We start from the raw sequence: 20,581 nt of genomic DNA on the forward strand, positions 1-20,581 counted from the left end.
CATGACAAAATGCAACACGCAAGTGAATGACAAGACAACAACAGCGAATAACTGGAAGACACCTGGCGCATCGGTCTCGGGGCGTTACAACACTCCACCACTACGAGAGGATCTCGTCCCGAGATCTAGAATGGCACCAGAGGGAAAATGGAAGAGAAAAAAGAAGAGGTAAAACTAAGTTGCTTCTTTGACAAACGAGTGAAACCAAAGAACCTTGTGAGGTTGAACGAAAAGAAAGGAGGAATGCCACGAAGATGAAAAAAGTTGAAAACACTCCGTTGGAAAAGAGGAACAAGGAACATTACGGAAACCTTGAGATTGCAAAGCTAAGAATGACGAGCGCAAAGGAAAAGAAGGAACTGAAACCACTCTGGTTGAAATGAGATAAACAAAGATCAAAGAAGAATAATCTCGGGCAAAACTCCTGTTGAAAAGTGATATGATGCTTGATAAGATGAAAAGAACTTGAGCAGAGGGCACAACACTCCGGTTAAATGGATAAGCACGAAAAGAACATGATCTTCACAATACGATATGATGAGTGAAGAGAGCATCATCACAATGCCTCCGGAACAAAAGAATAGAAGTTGGATCGTTGGAAAGGAAAGAGTTGAGAAGAAAATGACATCTTCTACCACAATAGAATTTGAGAAGCATCCTTAGAAAGAAGTATGGAACAGAGTTGTTGGAAAATCAACAACGAAACAAAAAGCTGCTTGTGGGCTGATGAAAACATCTCAAAACTTAAGGTAAAATTCTGCCACTAACGAAAACCAGATTGGATTGATAAGAACAAGGAGACGAGAAACTTATTTCACCGGGAGGATAAATGAAGAACTTGGATCATTTATAAGCACCATAAATAGCAACAATCCTTAGGGAAGGCTTTAGGTGAAACATGACACAAGATAACTCCAACAAAGAGGTTGATGGATTTAAAATACCTCATTCTTAACAACATGTGAATCATGAAACATGAACTCAAATTATCAAGAATGACATAATACCACCTCTAATGATACGGAAGAAAGAATTGCACTCCGGATTGCAAGATGAAGAATTCTTGAGTTCCTCTGAAAAGAATCTCGATGAACACTTCAAAAAGGAATTAAATCCTTTATGAACCATCATGTAGAACCTTCATGAAGAACTCTGTTAAACAAAAGAATGATCAAACGGAAGGAAAGAGAAGTTGAAAAACACAAGGTGAAGCCTTGTGATGATTTAGAAGGAGCTTCGCGACGAGATAATGGGGAAAGCTTGGAACTCCGGAAAAGAAAGTTGAAACAAATGAAACCGAGAATGTGATATGATGAACCACTCCGGAAATCAGAAATTGAATTTACTCAACAAGAATAAGAATTACATTATGCTTATCCTTCACCAATTTAAATTGATGACAAGCAATGGATTTGGCATACTACTTATTCTCGTTGAAAATAATTACAGAGAGATATAGTGCAAACTTGAGAAGGTCTAGGACGAACCACCGGTAAGATTGGAACAATGAATGAATTGATAGGATCAACATGGAAGCGAATCTTGAGCAAACCACCGTAAGAATTGGAAATGAACGAAGTAAAGATAAAGGAACACCGGGAAGAATTAGAGAACGAAGATGCTTGCTAGGATTTAGATACATGAGATCGAAGAGATCATGAATTGATTAGAGGATATTTGATCGATGCACCGGTAAGATTTCGAGAATGAAAGCTGAAAGCTGAGAATGAATAAACCTGAATTGATGGACTCCGGATAATCAAACTAAGAAGACTCTTGAATTTCTCCAGATAGGTGAAAAGAATTCTCACAATCAAAACAATTATGAGAGGATGGCCTCGAACCAGAACCATGAATCTCTGAGAGAAGATATGGAGGAAAAACTCTTCTTCGGTCTTCAAATGTTGAGAATGATGACGAGAAACACCACCATGAATTATTTAGATACTCCGGGATGATGAATAGAAAGGTTGAGCCAACGGTGAAAAGAATTTGAAAGATCTTGGAGAAATACATATGACTGATGATGAATCATTCTTACGTCAAACTTTGAAAGATTTGAGAATAGCTTCGGTAAAATAAGAAGAGTTAGGTAAGATCCTGGGAAAAGACCTGTGGGTTAGGGCCCACTCAAAAGATACACCGTTGAACAATTTAAAAGAGAGATTGCACCGGTTGAATTAAATGGTTTGAATGAGATAACAACCTCGAAATAGGTTGAACTGATCTTGAATGACAAGACGAGCCTTCTGAGATATCTTCAGCACTCCGGAACAAATGAATAGCGAGAAATGAATGAATATGAGGTGCACCGGCAAGAGAAGGTATTTGAAACGAGGAAAAAGGATATGATCCACAAAGCTTGAATTGGATCCACCGAAGAAGAAAATGAGTGAGGAGTGACGAACTTGAAGCTTCGTTAGAATCTTCATGAGAATCACCGGATAAGAACATTGACGGAAAGGAATGAAGAGGCTTCACATGAATAAAATGGATACTTGATTAAGTAATCTGAGTCCTTGAAGAAATAAGGGTGGGAGGGTGGGTAAAACAAAGGCAACTTGGGGACAGATGAAGCGAACAACTTGGGGAAACCGAGAGGTGATCTTGCGGATGTTGAAATGATCGGATCCACTTGAAGAGAAACACGCCGGTTGAAAAGGATTGACATGACAATCTCGATTATCATGAAGTATTAGTATTCACATAGAAATATGAGGACACCACTTAGGCAAGGTATGGAATCAACATTTGACTTCGAAGCAACTCGAATACCACAACTGAAAACAAAAACAAAGGATTGGCTTGCAGAATAAGCCGGAACAAACATATGATAGAGATTTCGTCCGAAGTTTTCGTGGTGGGGCCTACACGGGCTCGATCGTACAGCACCATCATGTACAAGGCAGTGCACATGACATACGAAGCGTCCCCGAGTCAGCATAGCCAAGGACTCTTTAAGACACAACGAGACCACTGTAAAACCAACCGTGGATAGGCGGACCACTAGACGTCGAACCCCAATTTCATATCATACATCTGTCGGAAAGATATCCTAAGAGCTACTTGAATTCCCACTTATAAACTCCCGAAATTTTCCGGTTATGCAATCAGGTGTTGGGGATACAGGGGAAGCATAATATCTCACCCAAAACTAGCAAATCCTACATCCAGCTGTATCCATCCTTCAACACATAACCAAGAAACCTTCGGAAATCGTTTACCTCAACCTTCGAAAAGCGTCCATTATACGAGTTATGGCAATACTCCTGAACTCCCACCCCAGTACTGGGTGGCGTCGAGGTTATCTCACCAACAACTGCATAAAAGAGATTTTCGATGTCGGCGAACTCAGTATTCCAGAACTGCAATGATAAAATTATGACGACAACACCTCGGAGCTCAACTCCCCGGGACACTGCCACAACCCCTAAATGTCAGGAGGCACCAAGAACAATGTTCTCGTCACAAAACCATCGGAACGATTCCAAGATACCCGCGTGATCCTAAAAAAAATTCTTTAGTGAAATTTGAGATGAGAAGAGTCAAAACTCTATGTCAGGATGCCTCACCAGAGCGACGAAGGGACTGAGGAGTAAAATGAATCCCACTCTCTGATATATATAATCCTAAATGACTCAAAACATTTTTTCTAGACTCAACAATGCCAGCGATTCGATCAAGCAGAGGGCTCCTAAAGTCGGGGAAGGCTCTGATACCAACTTGTCACACCCTCGATGCGGCTATATCTCCCACGTGTCGAAGCACGACTTAGAGGCATAACCGCATTCAAAGCAATGTCGCAAGTGAGGTAATCTTCACACAACCCATGTAATACATAAGGGAAAAAGATACATAGTTGGCTTACAATAGCCACTTCACACAATACATGAATAAAGCATTACATCATCCAGATACAATCAAGGTCCGACTACGGAACCAAAATAAAAGAAGACTACCCCAAATGCTACACAGATCCCCGATCGACCCCAACTGGGCTCCACTACTGATCAACTAGAACAAAACAACGTAATGAACAAGATCTTCATCGAGCTCCTCCTTGAGCTTGGTTGCGTCACCTGCACGGTATCATCGGCACCTGCAAACTGGTTTTGGAAGTATCTGTGAGTCACGGGCACTCAGCAATCTCGCACCCTCGCGATCAAGACTATTTAAGCTTATAGGAAGGGTAAAAGGTATGCGGTGGAGCTGCAGCAAGCGACTAGCATATATGGTGGCTAACGTACGCAAATGAGAGCGAGAAGAGAAGACAAAAGCACGGTCAGACAACTATGATGAAGAAGTGATCCTAGAACAACCTACGTCAAGCATAACTCCAACAACGTGTTCACTTCTCGGACCCCGCTGAGAAGAGACCATCACGGTAACACACGCGGTAGATGTATTTTAATTAAGATGAACTTCAGGTTTTCTACAACCGGACATTAACAAATTCCCATCTGTCCATACCCGCGGGCACGGCTTTCGAAAGTTCAAATCCCTGCAGGGGTGTCCCAACTTAGCCCATCACAAGCTCTCACGGTCAACGAAGGATATTCCTTCTCCCAAGACAATCCGATCAGACTCGGCATCCCGGTTACAAGACATCCTCGACAATGGTAAAACAAGCCCAGCAAGACCGCCCGATGTGCCGACAAATCCCGATAGGAGCTGCACATATCTCGTTCTCAAGGCAACACCGGATGAACACTACATACAACTAAACCCAACCCTCAAGTTTCCCCGAGGTGGCGCTGCAAGTGGCTCTGTTTTGGACCAACACTCAGAGGAGCACTGGCCTGGGGGGGGGGTTAAAATAAAGATGACCCTCAGGAGCGCGACTCCCAAGGGAAAAGTAGGTGGTGGTGAGGCAAATGGTAAAACCAAGGTTGGGCCTTGCTGGAGGAGTTTTATTCAAAGCAAACTGTCAATGGGTTCCCATTATAACCCAACCGTGTAAGGAACGCAAAATCTGGGAACATAACACCGATTTGACGGAAACTAGAGCGGCAAGAGTGGAACAAAACACTAGGCATAAGGCCGAGCCTTCCACCCTTTACCAAGTATATAGATGCATTAATTAAATAAGAGATATTGTGATATCCCAACAAGTCCATGTTCCAACAAGGAACAAACTTCATCTTCACCTACAACTAACAATGCTATAAGAGGGGCTGAGCAAAGCGGTAACATAGCCAAACAACGGTTTGCTAGGACAAGGTGGGTTAGAGGCTTGGCTTAACAATATGGGAGGCATGATAAGCAAGTGGTAGGTATCGCAGCATAGGCATAGCAAAAGAGTGAGCAACTAGCAAGCAAAGATAGAAGTGATTTTGAGGGTATGGTCATCTTGCCTGAAATCCCGCAAGGAAGAAGAACGAGTCCATGAAGAAGACAAACAGACGTAGTCGAACGGATCCTCACAAACACGACGTTATCGGAACCAACCCGAAGAAGCAACACCGAAAGAAGCAAACAATCATGGTAAACAACCATCACATAATCATGGCATGATGCACAAATACGTATGATGCATGTCCGGTTTAAAGAAGCATGGCATGACAAAAGACACAAACAAAAACTACAAATTAAGTGGAGCTCAATATGCAACGAGTTTCATATTGACGAAACACCACAACAATTTATTTAGTTCGATCTCATTTATGTACCCAACAATATTAAATGTTGTTAAACATGGCAAGAGGGTGAAGCAAAGTAAAACTACCTATCTAGTCAAGTTTAAATGAGGCCGGAAACAACGACCAACACTTCTGGAAAATCCTCATATGCATTTATTAGGTTTGGTATTGTTCTGCCCTAAACACAATTTTATAGTTGTTAAACATGCAAAGTGATGCCACCATGTTAAACTAGGCATTTTTCTACCCCATTTGCATATAAAGTTTATTAAATTTGGAGCTACGGTTATTTAGTTATGGAAATAAAGCATTTTAGCAAGTTATTTAAGCAAATTTAAACAAACAACATTTTAAACATTTTAAACATAGATGAAAGTGGCAAATTATTAATCTACACAAACTTCTAAGCAAGTTTCATATTTGAAGTTTTTACATATGATGCACCGTTTGTGAGTAATGAAATGCATGAAGTTTAGGGGCTGGTCTGCAAAAGTGCAATGCCCTGGAAATTGATAAAATCGCAACTAAGGAAAAAAACCTGACGGGCTGAAACTAAGCAGAGGCCCAACAGGGAATAAAGAAAGAGAAAGAAAAGAAAAAAACACAGGAGGCGCAGGGCCTCACCATGGGCTTCGGCCCAGATCTGGAGAGGTAGCAGCAGGCCAGCAGGGCTGGATCTAGTTAAGGGAAGGCGCGGTCAACGCAGCGCTGCTGGAGCTAGGCTTCGCACGAGGCAAAGGAGGGGGTCAACGCAGACGGGCGAGGGGACTTGTCGCTGTTCGTCGTTGTTTCCATACGCAGAAGCAGAGGCCGGCGACGAGGACTTGCAGCGGCGTCTGGGCGGGTCTTGGTCCTCGGAGGAGGTCCGGCCGGTCTTGGAGGAGATCGAGGCGCGCACGGCAGCTCGAAGCAAAGGGCGACAGTGGAGGACGAGGTCGGGACGATGCGGAAGGCACAGGAGCTCGCGACGACTGGGTCGAGCTGGAGGAGCTCGGGCCTCAGGTGCGGGAGCAGAGGGGACCGAGGCGCCATGGCAGGGGAATGGCAGCAGCGGCGGGGAAAAACTTGGCGGCATCCATGGCCGGCGGCGCGGTACGATTCCTGCAGAGACACGGTAGAGAGAGGGAGCACGCGGTGAGAGAGAGAGGAGAGAAGGACGAGTAAAGGAGAGGCAGGGGCGCAGGGAGCTGCTAGACCGGCGACTGGACTTCGGCGAGTCGCCCCTGTATCGGGACGAGGAGGTTGCGGCACGGGACTGGTCCTGCTGGTGGTGCTCGCTGGCTGGTGGATCGAGGGGATCTGCAGGAGAGCACTGATTGGGGGGGGGATTGGATGGATCAGATCTGGGGAAATTCCGAGAGAGTGGCGGCCGCGCTAGGTAGGATCCCTAGAAATTAGGGATTTGGTCACGGTTTTAGACTAGGGGCTATCTCGTCCCTCCGATCATAATCGGGCGGACGGAAAAAATATGTTAGGAAGTCCAATTAACAAAACGAAGACGTGTTGTAGATGTTTGAGGTTGATTCGGATTCAACGGTGACGACTGTCTGGGTCGGGTCCGGGACAACTTTTGGACGCGCGCGAGGAGGGCCGCGGGCTGACGAGAGAGGTTAGGTTGGGTCTGGCGGTAGGTAGTGGACTGGGCAGAAGACCTCAGGCTGAGAAAAGAGAAAAGAGAGAGACCCAGCGACTGTTTCTGGAGACCGGAAACGCCCGACGCGTGTCCGGCTATAATGCCGCTATAGTTTAACGGTTGGGCTATCAAACAAACTCCGAATGCGATGAAATTTGACAGGCGGTCTATCTACACTATAATAAGACCACCCACCAACTTTCAACCCAATCCGAGAACATTTTCCGGCCACTTATAAAGTAATATTTCAGACGTGCCGCGGGCGCGTGCAAATGTGGTCGGGCTCAGAACGGACAACGGAAAGAACGAGGAGACCGGGACGGATGCAAGTTTTGAAAACGTGATGATGCAATGCACATGATGACATGACAAAATGCAACACACAAGTGAATGACAAGACAACAACGGCGAATAACAGGAAGACACCTGTCGCATCGGTCTCGGGGCGTTACAAATACCTAGTTCAATCTCATTATCGGCAAGTCTCTTTACTCGTTCCGTAATGCATCATCCCGCAACTAACTTATTAGTCACATTGCTTGCAAGGCTTATAGTGATGTGCATTACCGAAAGGGCCCAGAGATACCTCCCCGACAATCGGAGTGACAAATCCTAATCTCGATCTATGCCAACTCAACAAACACCATCGAAGACACTTGTAGAGCATCTTTATAATCACTCAATTACGTTGTGACGTTTGATAGCACACTAAGTGTTCCTCCAGTATTCGGGAGTTGCATAATCTCATAGTCATAGGAACATGTATAAGTTATGAAGAAAGCAATAGCAGTAAACTAAACCATCATAGTGCTAAGCTAACGGATAGGTCAAGTCAATCACATCATTCTCTAATGATGTGATCCCGTTTATCAAATAACAACTTTTGTCCATGGCTAGGAAACTTAACCATCTTCGATTAACGAGCTAGTCAAGTATAGGCATAGTAGTGACACTCTGTTTGTCTATGTATTCACACATGTACTAAGTTTCCGGTTAATACAATTCTAGCATGAATAATAAACATTTATCATGATATAAGGAAATACAAATAACAACTTTATTATTGCCTCTAGGGCATATTTCCTTCAGATCTATCCTTGGTGGATTTGCTCAGATCTGGTCGTAGTTCGTCTATGTTTGTGTTTCTTCAAGTTGGATTGTTCCGATCTATGCTACTCTTCATCGGCGGCGGTTGTTGTTCTGCTGCGCTGGTCCTACGGGGCCTTAGCACGACGACTTCCCGACTGTCTACTACAACAAGTTTTGCCCGGCTCCGACAAGGAAGGGGCGATGATGGCGGCGCGCCATTGGCTCGCTTCAGTGCTTGTAGTCGTCGCTAGGTGGTCTACGGACCTAGATGTAATTTTTATTATTTCTGGTGTTCATTGTATTGCCATGATTGAAGATGAATAGATTGGTAGTTTTCTCAAAAAAGAGTGTTTTGCAGGTTCACATCCTCTAACACGCACACTCTTTACGTGCGCAGGCCTCTTGCCCCGCTTGGCCCATGCTCCCTGCGAAACAATAGCAGGCTGACAGAGCAAGCGCATACCAACCCCTCTAAACTCTATGGGCAATATGGACCGTGCGTAAAAAGGCCATACATGAAGGTGATTTTCAGAGCCCCCATGCAACTCATGCTTTTATCAACAGATATATGGCGGAGTTAGAAATTATCAAGGAACAACAACCCTCACCGTAGACTAGGGGCGCAAATCAGCAACCGCCGAGCAGGAGTGTGCGGCCAAAAGCCCCGCCACTAGGATTTGCAAAGATCCATGTGGATGCAGGCACATCTAAAATATCACAAAAGAGGCTCCGCAGTAGCAGCCTATCGGGATGATCATGGCACATATCTTGGCAGTTCTTCCCTGGTCATCTCGGGAGTACATGAGGCATCTATCCTAGAGTCAATTGCCTGCACAGAAGCATATGCGCTGGCGGAAGACCTAGCTCTACAAAATATCATCATCGCTTCTAATGCAAAGCAAGTCGTAGATGACATCAACCGGAACGAAAGGGGCTTCTGTGACATCACCGAGGTTAGGGCCAGGGCTGTGAGTTTCAACAGTAAGATTGTTTTTGAAGGACGTCGTTCGAACAACGACGGTCATAGTCTAGCTAAATTTTCTCTGAATTTACCTCATGGACATCATGTGTAGCTTACTCAACCCCACGACCCTCGTTGTATCCCACAAACTGTGGTATTTGATGAATAAAATTATGGTCATCGCTCAAAAAAAAACTATGACCAAAATCCATCAATCCTAGCCCTAAACTGCGAGAGTCTAAACGAGACGCGAGGGGTACGTGGCCCGGCTCGATCTGTCCCTCCGCACTCGGCCCCCCGTGCCTGTCCGCCTGTCTAGCACTGCGCACTAGTGCAGGTGGTCACTGGTCAGGTCACCTTGGTCGACACTAGTAAGCATGTACGTGCAACGTACGCCTCGACTAATACTATTCGTTTCAAGATTGGTCATAATGAGAATACTTCTTTGAACAATCTGTTTCCAGATTGAAGCCTGAAAGAAACAAAAATAAACCAGATAATTTAATAATATGTTTCCACCTAACCAATTTGAATCATCTCTTTTCTGGAGAAAACAATCTAAATAATCTTTTGTATGGCATGAGCCAAATTTAGACAACATACTTGCTAACATCCCATTTATTTACGAATAAACGAAAGGACATAGCAGTTAATAACCAGTCAATGTGGAGTGCCTATAATATTAGTCTCATGCATTGCGGCTTGCATTGACATGGGCACGGCAAGGACGTCCACACAAGAGATAGCGGCGCCAAGAAGAGCCATCTGTGAAGCTACTCTTCTACTGGAAATCCCACACACTACTCTAAATCTGTGGCATGTGAGCATGATCACCTTCGGTTACAGTGGATACATGATCTGATTGGAACAAAAACTCTCAAGAGCAACCAACATTTAGATGAAGTTCCAAGATAAAGACAAAAAAATTGTAGACCATTCCTCGAAATAGGCTTTGACCCCACTACATTAATATAGTAACCACCCGATACAAGAATGAGTTCCACGCTGGGGCAAACAACACAATCACGCCCAAAAAGGAAAAATAAGAGAAAAACAAGAGAAATAATGCGAGCATCGCCGGATCAACGAAAGCTGCAGTATCTCGCTACCGTTGCGCCCATTCCATCCCTGTAAGACAAATGACAGCCGCCCCCCTCAGAAGCAATTCGTTGAACATTTGCGGGGCATCGAACAGACTAACCCGAACACTTTCAGATCGACGAGGGTGGAACGGAGCCCAAGAACAGGGTGACAATGCCTTTCACACTATCCATGCCCGTCAATTTTTCCAATAGATGGTAGATAATTATGCAAATAAATCAAGATGCAAAACATTGAAATTACGGTAAATAATTGCCTTCCTAAATGAGTATATGACATGAATGGATTGGCAAGTAGACAGAAGACTGACGATAAGGTGTCAAAATACTGGTTGACATTCTTCTTTCTGCGAGCACATTTGCACCAAGCTATTTAAGTTTCTATTTTTGCTTCTGTTAACAACAGTTCATCTACAGAGCTAAGTAAATATTGAGATGAGAAAGATGTTATTTGACAGGACAACAACATACTAAGAAAACAATCATAATCATGCATCAACCTAAGACGCTGGTAGTATTATCGATTTCAAGTTGCAAATTGTACATGTGCCACATGATGTTTTTTAAGGTGCGAACTCCCTGCACTTTGGCAAACTAAATAACACACTGACCCATGATGCTGGTCGAGCCAATTTGGGCAACAGTATCACCTAGTTGAACAAACAGTGACTCTCATGGCATGATATGACATAAACATTACACATGTAAGAGAGCTAGCTTAACAAAACAAAGCCAATTATTTGTCTCTCGTATTCTTCAAGCTAGTCTCACACCTTTTCAGACAATATAGTATGTAACAAACCATGTTGAATTTAAATACAAGTTTGGGACTGGGTCATCATATAAACCATTAGCATAGTACATATATTTCTTCGAAGACAAGATAAAATGATTAACTACTTGGCTACTCTGTCGTGCCCACTTCATAATAAAAAAATAACACCAATAAACTATTTAACTTATGAGAGAAAACAAACAACACATGAAGACAAAAAATGTGTAGCGGATGAGAAAGTCTCCTAAAAATCACAATACGCTTTCAGTTTTTCTGCTCCCTAATGTTATCTTCTTTTCTAAGACGAGCTACAAAATCTGTAGGGATACCGAGTAGCTTCTCCTCTTGTTTCTCTTATGGACTCTCCTACTGCAGAGCAATGCAGGACGCGAACTGATTGGTCATGGCTGAATTGCAGTGGAGAGGGTGCCGAAGGTTATGTGGGAGTCTATTTCTCAAGTCCTATGGGAGAGAGTTTTATAGAAAATACAACAATAAGATTGAACACCCTGGCAGGAAGCACTCAAGGTCACAAAAATTTCTTGCCGTTCTTTCCACTTTTGGTGGCTTCGAAAAGCATAATATGACCATGACTACAAGATCTTTTGGTAGGAAAATGGAGTAGTAATGAACCACACAGAGATATTAAGGAAAGGAACTATGCTAGATGATGATGTACCTAAGAAGACAACATTGCACTGCAATATCTAAATGTTTGGTTGAAATTCAGATACTTGTTTCCTGAATCTACCTCGCCGACTAAATGAACCTGCATTCTGTAACCTTAAAAGAATTTAGAGCAAAGCACAACCACTAATTTAACAGTTGCCCAACAATAATGAGGGGATAACCGAAATAGAGAATTGGGGATCAACCTAACTGGGAGAAGGTAACAAAAGGGATAGGTGGAAGTAGTGGAGACGGTGCTTGTCAATGTTCGATGCATATAATAGAACAAGGTAGAACAACATCTGAATCATGAACGTAATACAAAATTTATGTTTAATAAGGATATGTGCAACTCCTCAATAGTCGGTTAATCATTAAGATAAAAGCGGAATGAACCACATGTACCAGCAAAAAAGGCTTTCATATCAGCATCTTTGCAAAAAACACAACCTAATACTCCATGTATAAGTAATAAAACAATTATCATGCAAAAAGCTAAACAAACCCAACTATGGCGATGGGCGGATGAGGGGTTCCTGATGACACAGGACATCGCCGGTACAGGAACTGAAGGCAGTGCCCGTCAAAACAACATCTGACACTGTCCAAAGCCACCACCAGTTGTACTCCTCCCTGATTCCACCACCACCAAGCTCCTCCCTGATTTTGGTAATGGAACCATGTATGTAAAGGGACAAAATAATTAAAAAAAGACAAACTCGATAATTCAAGGCTAATAAGGGATAGTTTGAAGTCAATAGTTTGTACTTAATTTATAATACCTTCTAAACTACATTAATCTGAATCGAAGCATTAGCCTTTGTTTTGGTATACCACTTCGTGACATCTTTCTTGGACCAGGACCATTTCCAACCAATCAAAACAAAAAAAGACCAGAAACGGATATGTACAATTTTATGAATAAAATGGATAATGATCTGTGTTGCCTTACCAGGTTTGAATTTCATCTCTCACTATCTCAGTACTTCTTCATTCATCTCCATTCTCCAGGGATGACTCATGCATCTTCAATCCTAATACACATACATTTAGGGCCATCAAATCCAAGAAATTACAGAACTAAGAGATGAGCTATTGCAGAAACTAACCAGGCATGTTAGTCATTGCAACAGACTGTGCATCCACTGTGAAGCATGTCAAGGAAATATACAAAGGACCATCTAAAGTCATCAACAGGGAGATCAATTTGAAGTGTGCAGGTTTTGCATCGGTGCAAATTACTCATGAGAATCGAATTCTGGATGTTGAAGCACATATGTTAGCTAGAGCTACTACTACTTTAGTTTTTGGACGACCGGTTTGTCTGTCAGTTAGACCAGATTTTATTGTGATTCCATCGAACATTTTGACTGAATAAAGTGCTTCAGCCCTTAAAAAAAACCTGTCCCTTTAGTCACTGGAAACAGTCTCCTAGAATTCCATGAAGAAATGGACAGAATCAGGAAGAGGCTTTGAGAGATGAGGAGGGGCCGTTATTGCTATTCCTTAAGAAATTGAGAGGCTCATGCAGTTTGTAGTGAATCTTCTACTGGATCTGGTATGGATGAACATTGTGCTTAATTGATGAATATAGATGAAGAGAAAAGAGAGAACAAGATGGCTCACATAGATGGCGTCGGCAGCAGCCAGCAACCCCAGGGAGTAAGGCGTCTGCGCTGGCAGTCCCGGCCGTCGTCGGGGGTGTGCGGGGTCCTGCCGAGCAGAATATCGGCGGGCGGGCGGCCGGCGCAACCCCTGGTCGGCAGGGCTCAGTGGTGGCGGCTTCCTCCGACGGCTACGGCCGCGGCTTCGTCCGACGGCTACGGCCGTCGCAACCCCAGGTAGGCAAGCGCGGGGGCGTGCGGCTTCCGCCGGCTTCGGTGGACTAACCTTATAGGCAGCCGGCGTTGAAGTGGAGGATCGAAGAGTGTCGGCGGAGGCCGAGTTGAGCGTCGGCGGCGGGTGATTGGAGCGACGGCGGCGTGGAGGATCGGAGCGGCGGCAGAGTGGGGGATCGGGGCAGCGACAGAGGAGTAGAGGATTTGAAGTGGAGGTCGTGCGGCGAGCGATTAGAGAAACGTGGAGGAAGAGAGGGCGATTGGAACGACGCACAAGAGAGGAGCGGGCGAAGGTCATGCTGCGCGATGTGCGGGGCAGTTTTTTTTTTTTTTTGACGAAGGGCGGGCAGGATTAGTGGTCAATGGATTGTGGCTTGTTAGCGTTAAACATAGAGGGATTATGGACCATTAGATTGCATGATTAGACGGCTAAGATTGTTTGGATCTGCACATCTCTTTCTTTTATAGTGGTAGTAGATAGATAGTAGATAGTAGATAGATAGATGCATCGGCACCCCACCAGAGACCAACTTCCTCAGCGACATGGTAACACGTACGGCTGTCTTATGCATCACGCGCGGTACTAGCCTTCCATCCACAGGCAAGTCCAGTCCAGTCCTGTGACGCGTTAACTGTAAGTGGCGATTGATTCCAACCAAGGCATGGCCCGGTTGACTTGGGCGCGCGTCAGCCCTCTTGGCTTCACGTCCGTGGCCTTCACGCACCGCCCTGTGCCTGTCGGAGGCCTTTTGAATAACATATAGTAGTATTTACTATCTCCGTCCCAAATTTAAAATTATAATTTGGGACAGAGGAAGTATCCTACTTATCACTGTTGTACGAATACTTCGTTCCCAACACACCGCAACTCCTTTTGCGGAATCAACACAGCGCAAAATTTATTTTATTTCAGATTTTATGTTGGCATGGTGTAAACGTAGGGATTCCGTACAAGTTTTGCGTGACGGAGACGTGGCGGAACATAAATACGTTTTCGGCGGAATACGTGGAGGCGTGTCTCCGATTCGGCCTGCGTACGTTTTTGTGCGAGCATTCTTAAATCGGAGTGTATTGGACACATCGACGTATTTGTGATTTTAGTACAGTGCACATTGACGTATCTGGTGTGGTCAAAGTTTTGCTCTTCCTTGGTTCTCAAAAAAAAAAAGTTTTGCTCTTCCATGGGAATGCGATGGACGGGATAAGATGGACGAACCCAACACACGGTACCGCGTCAATGGATTATCCTGGCTTAGATCGCTCGTGCTGACACGCAGATACGTGAGAGTGACCGTGGAAAATATACTCTATGCCAGCACGGCGGCCGAAAGGGAATATATATGGTAGGATTCTTTTCTCTTTTGCGAATGAAAATGGACATAAAAAGAAAAGGAAGGATTCGAGATAAAGATAAGAAGAAATTATCCCGCAAAAAAAAAGATGAGAAGAACTTGAACTGAGCCCCGGTCAACTCCCAAGCCGCCCTGGAACCGGACGAGACTTGCCTGCTCCCCTGGCGTGTGCCCATCCGTGCTTTCGCGTATGTGGCTTAATTTGATTGGACAAAATAAGGCTCGACCCCACCCTCTTAAAATCAGGGGGAGAAGATGATTAGATTAGACAGAAAAGAGAAAAAAAGACAACCGTAGGATGAAGTGGGAGCACGGATGGGAGCATGAGGAGGAAGCTGGCAAGCCGGATCACCCGAAACTAGAGAGCAGATGTTTTAAAACATGTTTTTCACCCTAAAAAATGTGTTTTTCTTGTCTGTAGTCCAGACTTTTTGAACTCCTCTTGCTTTTGAGCAAAGCACACCTTTTTTTCAGACAAGAGCAAAGCACACCTGTGGACCTTTTTTTGGAGTCAAGCACAGACGATTTTCGGCCCAAGGTAGAAGATGGGCCGGCCCATTAAAATGTGTCTCTGCTGGATCAGACGTGACGGGCCATCGCGGGCCGGCAGGGGAGCCTGCGGTGCGCTATGCGTTATTAGGACGCGAAGAAACCACCATCCCCTCAAAAAAAACTAAAACGACGCCAAGAAACAAACCAAAGACGCCACGCGGCTGCATGCAGCACGACGCGACGCGAACGACGCAGCGCCCCCCACCACAACCGCGAGCGCACGGTTGCCTCCGCCCCGCCCTCCCCTCGCCGACAACCCCGCCAACCACCTCCCGCGCGCTGCCGTCGCCAAGGGGCACCGGCCGGCCGGCGACCCACCGCCGTCGCCGCCTCCTCCTCCGCGCGATCGCTGACGACACCAAGGTGCGCTGCTGGATCCGGCAGAGGCCGGTTGCATGTGACGCGCGATCGATCCGTAAGTCTCCCTCGCGCGTGTCATCTCAATTTCCTCCTCGCTCCGGCCGGCCACCGTCGCCGTGCGCCGTGCTCGCTTGGCTCCGGGCCTCTTGATTAGACGCCGTATCTCTTTGCATTGCATGCAGTTTGGGGAATTATTTATTGCAGTGTGTCATTTCGCATCTCAAAAGATCACATTTGGTACTGATTGATCGCAGATCAAAATGCAATCCGCCAAGTACAGCAGAATTCTTAAGATGCATGCTGTCGATTAATTCATCGAACGTGCAGAATTGATTGATCATCCGGCGGACTGAATCTAAATGAAATGTTTGCGTGCGTGCGCAGTTCTTTCATGGGTAGATGGTCAGGAGATCCAAGAGCACAAGGTAGAGGAGGCAGGGGATGGAATTTTCCGCCCTTCTGACTTCGGCGGGCATAAACATCGCCTTGTGCATTCTCTATCTGTCCCTCTACTCCATCCTCCGCAAGCAGCCGCACAACTTCCGCGTCTACTTCGGCCGGCGGCTCGCCGAGGAGAAGTTCCGGCAGCAGGTGGACTACTTCTCCTTCGAGAGGCTCCTCCCCACCGCCGGCTGGCTCGTCAAGGCGTACTGGTGCACCGAGGACGAGATCCGACGCGTCGCCGGCCTCGACTCCGTCGTCTTCCTACGCCTCTTCATCTTCAGGTCAAATTCCATCTCCCTCTGATTAATTTATGAACCACCATTGTTTGCTTGTTTCTCTGTTTGTTTTACTTACAATTACATGCTGCCTGCTTGCTTTGCTTGTTGCGGACTGATGCAGCATACGCATCTTCTCCATAACTACCCTTATCTGTGTCTTTGGAGTGCTCCCTGTGAATTACAATGGCCAAGAAATGGCCCACACGCGGGTCCCAGCGGAGTCGCTCAACGTATTCACCATTGCAAATCTCAAGGAAGGATCAAGCAAGTAAGCTGCATCTCTATTTGTATATCTCGTTTAATTACTGAATTCAAATAATCTGACTGACACGCGGCCTTTGTTTTTTTGTACAGGCTTTGGGTGCATTGTACTGCTTTATATGTTATAACAATCTCAGCCTGTATTCTTCTTTTCCAAGTAAGACCTGTCCATAATGCTGTTCATGTTTGTTACCAAAAGATTCTTACCCAAAAAAGTTCAGAGCAACCATATGCTGTAGCTGATTATACATCTTCATGTTGCAGGAGTACAGGTATATCTCAAGAAAGAGATTAGCACACATCACTGGATCAACGCCCAATCCGGGTCATTTTGCTGTGCTTGTTCGCTCGATTCCAAAGTCACACAACGAGCTTCTTGATGACACCATCAGGAATTTCTTTCTTAACTATCATGGATCTAGTTACCTGTCACATCAGATGATCTATCGAAAAGGGAAGTTGCAGAATTTTGTGGTAAGAATTCTGCTTTTCAAATATGATTAGTTGGAACTCAAATTATTTACCTATTCTCTATGAAATTTATTCTTGTGAAACTAGTCTACGGTTTTGATGTTCTCTACATTTCAAAATGATCGAATTTCTATGATGCATGTTCGCACTTCTGAGTTAGTTCGATTCAATTTCGCTGCACTGGTAAAATGTGTATGCACTACTTTTACACTTGCCGTTCAAATTCAGCTTGACACAGAAGAGGCCCTATATATACATATATGGATATCTTGTACTGACTACTTAAGATCATTTCCTCAAACTCTGTTTTTGCAGGATAGTGCCGAGAGGGCTTACAGGAAATTTGTAAGAGTAAAACTTTCGGCATTTGACCAGAACATGCGGTCTAGCTTGAACAGATGTGGTCTCTGCGGAGTACAAGCTTCCTCGTTTGAGCTTTACCGCAACAAGTTCGTCGAGGCCAAGAAGTCAGACCTCACTGATCCAGAAGTAGTCGAGGCTCAAAAGGTCATCGTTATCACTTGATCTAGTTAAAACTACTATTACTGCATGTTTAAAGTTTTGACCAGCACATTGCATGATCTCATTCTTTTTTGTCTGAACGATTTCTATGCATCCTCTCCTCATAAATAAATCTAGTCCTGCTGCCCAACAGGACTGCCCAGGTGCTATAGTGTTCTTCAAGACTCGCTACGCGGCAATTGTGGCCTCCCAAGTTCTTCAGTCTTCGAACCCTATGCTATGGGTGACAAATCTGGCGCCGGAGCCGCGCGACGTCTACTGGTCGAACCTCTGGATACCCTACAGGCAGATCTGGCTCCGGAAAATCGCGACGCTCGCGGCTAGTGTCTTCTTCATGTTTGTCTTCATCGTACCCGTCGCGTTTGTTCAAAGCATGATGCAGCTGGAACAGCTCAAGCAAATGTTCCCAAACCTGAGAGGCGCACTCAAGACGTAAGTAGTAGAATCTTAATCAATAATCATAGAGATTTCACTTTGTTAACAGGTTTGCATGCAGCTGACGACTGAGCTTGTCGCATCATGCATGCCCTGAGCCTGAAAGAAAGAATCCCTTGTTGGTGCAGGTCATTCTGCGTGAGAGTCGTAACGGGGTACCTCCCCAGCGTGGTCCTGCTGCTGTCCCTGTACACCGTTCCTCCCCTGATGATGCGCTTCTCGGCGATCGAGGGGTCGATTTCTCGCAGCGGCAGGAAGACGAGCGCGTGCACCAAGATTCTCATCTTCAACATCTGGAATGTCTTCTTTGTGAACGTGCTATCAGGGTCCGTGCTCAACCAGCTGAATGTGCTCACTAGACCCAAGGACATGCCGTCTATGCTAGCCGAGCTCGTGCCAAAGCAGGTAGGTTGGTTTCTAGGTTCTAGCCTTAGTTCAAAACTGCGACACTTATTTTGGATCGGAGGGAGTTCTAAGGATTAACTAACTGATGATGGGTTTGTTAATTGTGTGCTTTGTTTGGATGGGCATGGCAGGCAACGTTCTTCATGACCTACGTCCTCACATCAGGCTGGTTCAGTCTATGCTCGGAGATACTGCAGGTGTACAACCTGGTGTACAATTTCTTCAGGAAATTCATATGTTGCTACCAGGACGAGCCAGAATACGTCTACTCTTTCCCCTACCACACCGAAGTCCCCAAGGTCCTCATGTTCAACGTGCTCGGCTTCACGTTCTCGATCATGGCGCCTCTCATACTGCCCTTCTTGCTCGTCTACTTTTGCCTCGGCTACTTGGTGTACCGCAACCAGGTATATGCACATGTGTTAATAACTTGATCATCCATCCATGAAAGGAACGGACAATTTTCTTCTGAAATGCATGCATGCTTGCAGATTCTGAACGTGTACTACCCCAAGTACGAGATGGGAGGGAAGCTGTGGCCGATCATGCACAACACCATGGTGTTCTCCCTGGTGCTCACGCAGATCATCGCGCTGGGCGTGTTCACCATCAAGAAGGCGCCGATCTCCACGGGGTTCACCATCCTGCTCCTCATCGGCACCATCCTCTTCAACGAGTATTGCAGGCAGCGCTTCTCCCGCATCTTCAACTCCTTCTCCGCCCAGGTCTCATCATCATACACACATACACACATACATTCATCCATAGCACTTCATTTCCTCTTTGAAAACGAAATGCAAAACTGTAAATGTTGGGCGTGTGTGGTGTCCGCATGCAGGACTTCATCGAGCTGGACAGAGAAGACGAGCAGTCCGGGAGGATGCGGGAGATCCACGAGCACCTGCTGGACGCCTACTGCCAGTCGCCCCCGGGCAGCGCCGACGAGATCCCGATGGAGATGATCATGGAGGACCCGGCTCAGGAGGCGTCCAACTCGAGCCAGGAGCTCTGCGACACGGTGCAGGAGGTGGCCGGCTCCATCATCCAGGAGCACATCGAGGAGCGGCACGGGAGCTCCAGCGGACGCCGCTGATGTGCTGCGTTTTGGCTCTCTTTTATTTGTGCCTTGGCTAGCTACCGGCCGATCTGTGGCTTACGTACGGTCGATGAATCTCGACCTAATTATACGTGTATGTAGGGTGGGTTAGCCCAAGTAGACGACCACGATGATGATTAAGATGGAGCTAACTAACTGGCTTGTTGGATCCTATGTATGTTGTAGGTACAGGTTTGTTTCGGTTTCCGAGGGTGTCAACTGTGCAGATTAATTAGGAACTAATGGCTTACGATTTCACCTTCTTACGATTTCACCTGACACATTTGTAACGAGCTCGTCGATTAAGTATTTCCACTTCCAGTAATCGCAAATATAGGGATGAAACCACTTCAAGTAATCACAAATATACGGATGAAACCTGTGCGGATTTGGATACGGTTTTGTCGGATTCGGACATGAGTAACAGCCTCAAGTCAGAACCACATATTGCACATGCATACACGGCGAACATATTATTAATAAAAAACTGCAGCACAACTTAACCGATGTGCTCAATTACATCTTACAAGACAACCATTATGTACAGAATACAACCGGTGTATAAGTTAACATATTTAAACTGAAACTATACACAAGATGAGCAAGTAGTAATACTTATGCACATTCAACACACAAAAACAGTGGAACATAGGAAGCAAAAATCCGCAACAAAACACTAACAAGCATGTGCTATCTCTCAT

At 45.3% G+C, this 20,581-nt stretch overlaps 1 protein-coding gene across 1 annotated transcript; it reads left to right on the forward strand.

Moving 5' to 3' along the window:
• Positions 1-15,795: 15,795 nt before the first annotated feature.
• Positions 15,796-20,087, forward strand: LOC123087023 (CSC1-like protein RXW8). Its single transcript, XM_044508921.1, has 11 exons — positions 15,796-16,023; positions 16,353-16,693; positions 16,812-16,958; positions 17,045-17,108; positions 17,216-17,425; positions 17,738-17,929; positions 18,078-18,376; positions 18,508-18,784; positions 18,916-19,191; positions 19,276-19,509; positions 19,623-20,087. The coding sequence occupies exons 2-11, from the start codon at positions 16,410-16,412 to the stop codon at positions 19,875-19,877; spliced, it is 2,238 nt and encodes a 745-aa protein (XP_044364856.1). The 5' UTR covers positions 15,796-16,023; positions 16,353-16,409; the 3' UTR covers positions 19,878-20,087.
• The last annotated feature ends 494 nt before the right edge of the window (positions 20,088-20,581 follow it).

The sequence above is a fragment of the Triticum aestivum genome, chromosome 4A (genome assembly GCF_018294505.1).
Source record: "Triticum aestivum cultivar Chinese Spring chromosome 4A, IWGSC CS RefSeq v2.1, whole genome shotgun sequence".
Lineage (NCBI taxonomy): Eukaryota > Viridiplantae > Streptophyta > Magnoliopsida > Poales > Poaceae > Triticum > Triticum aestivum.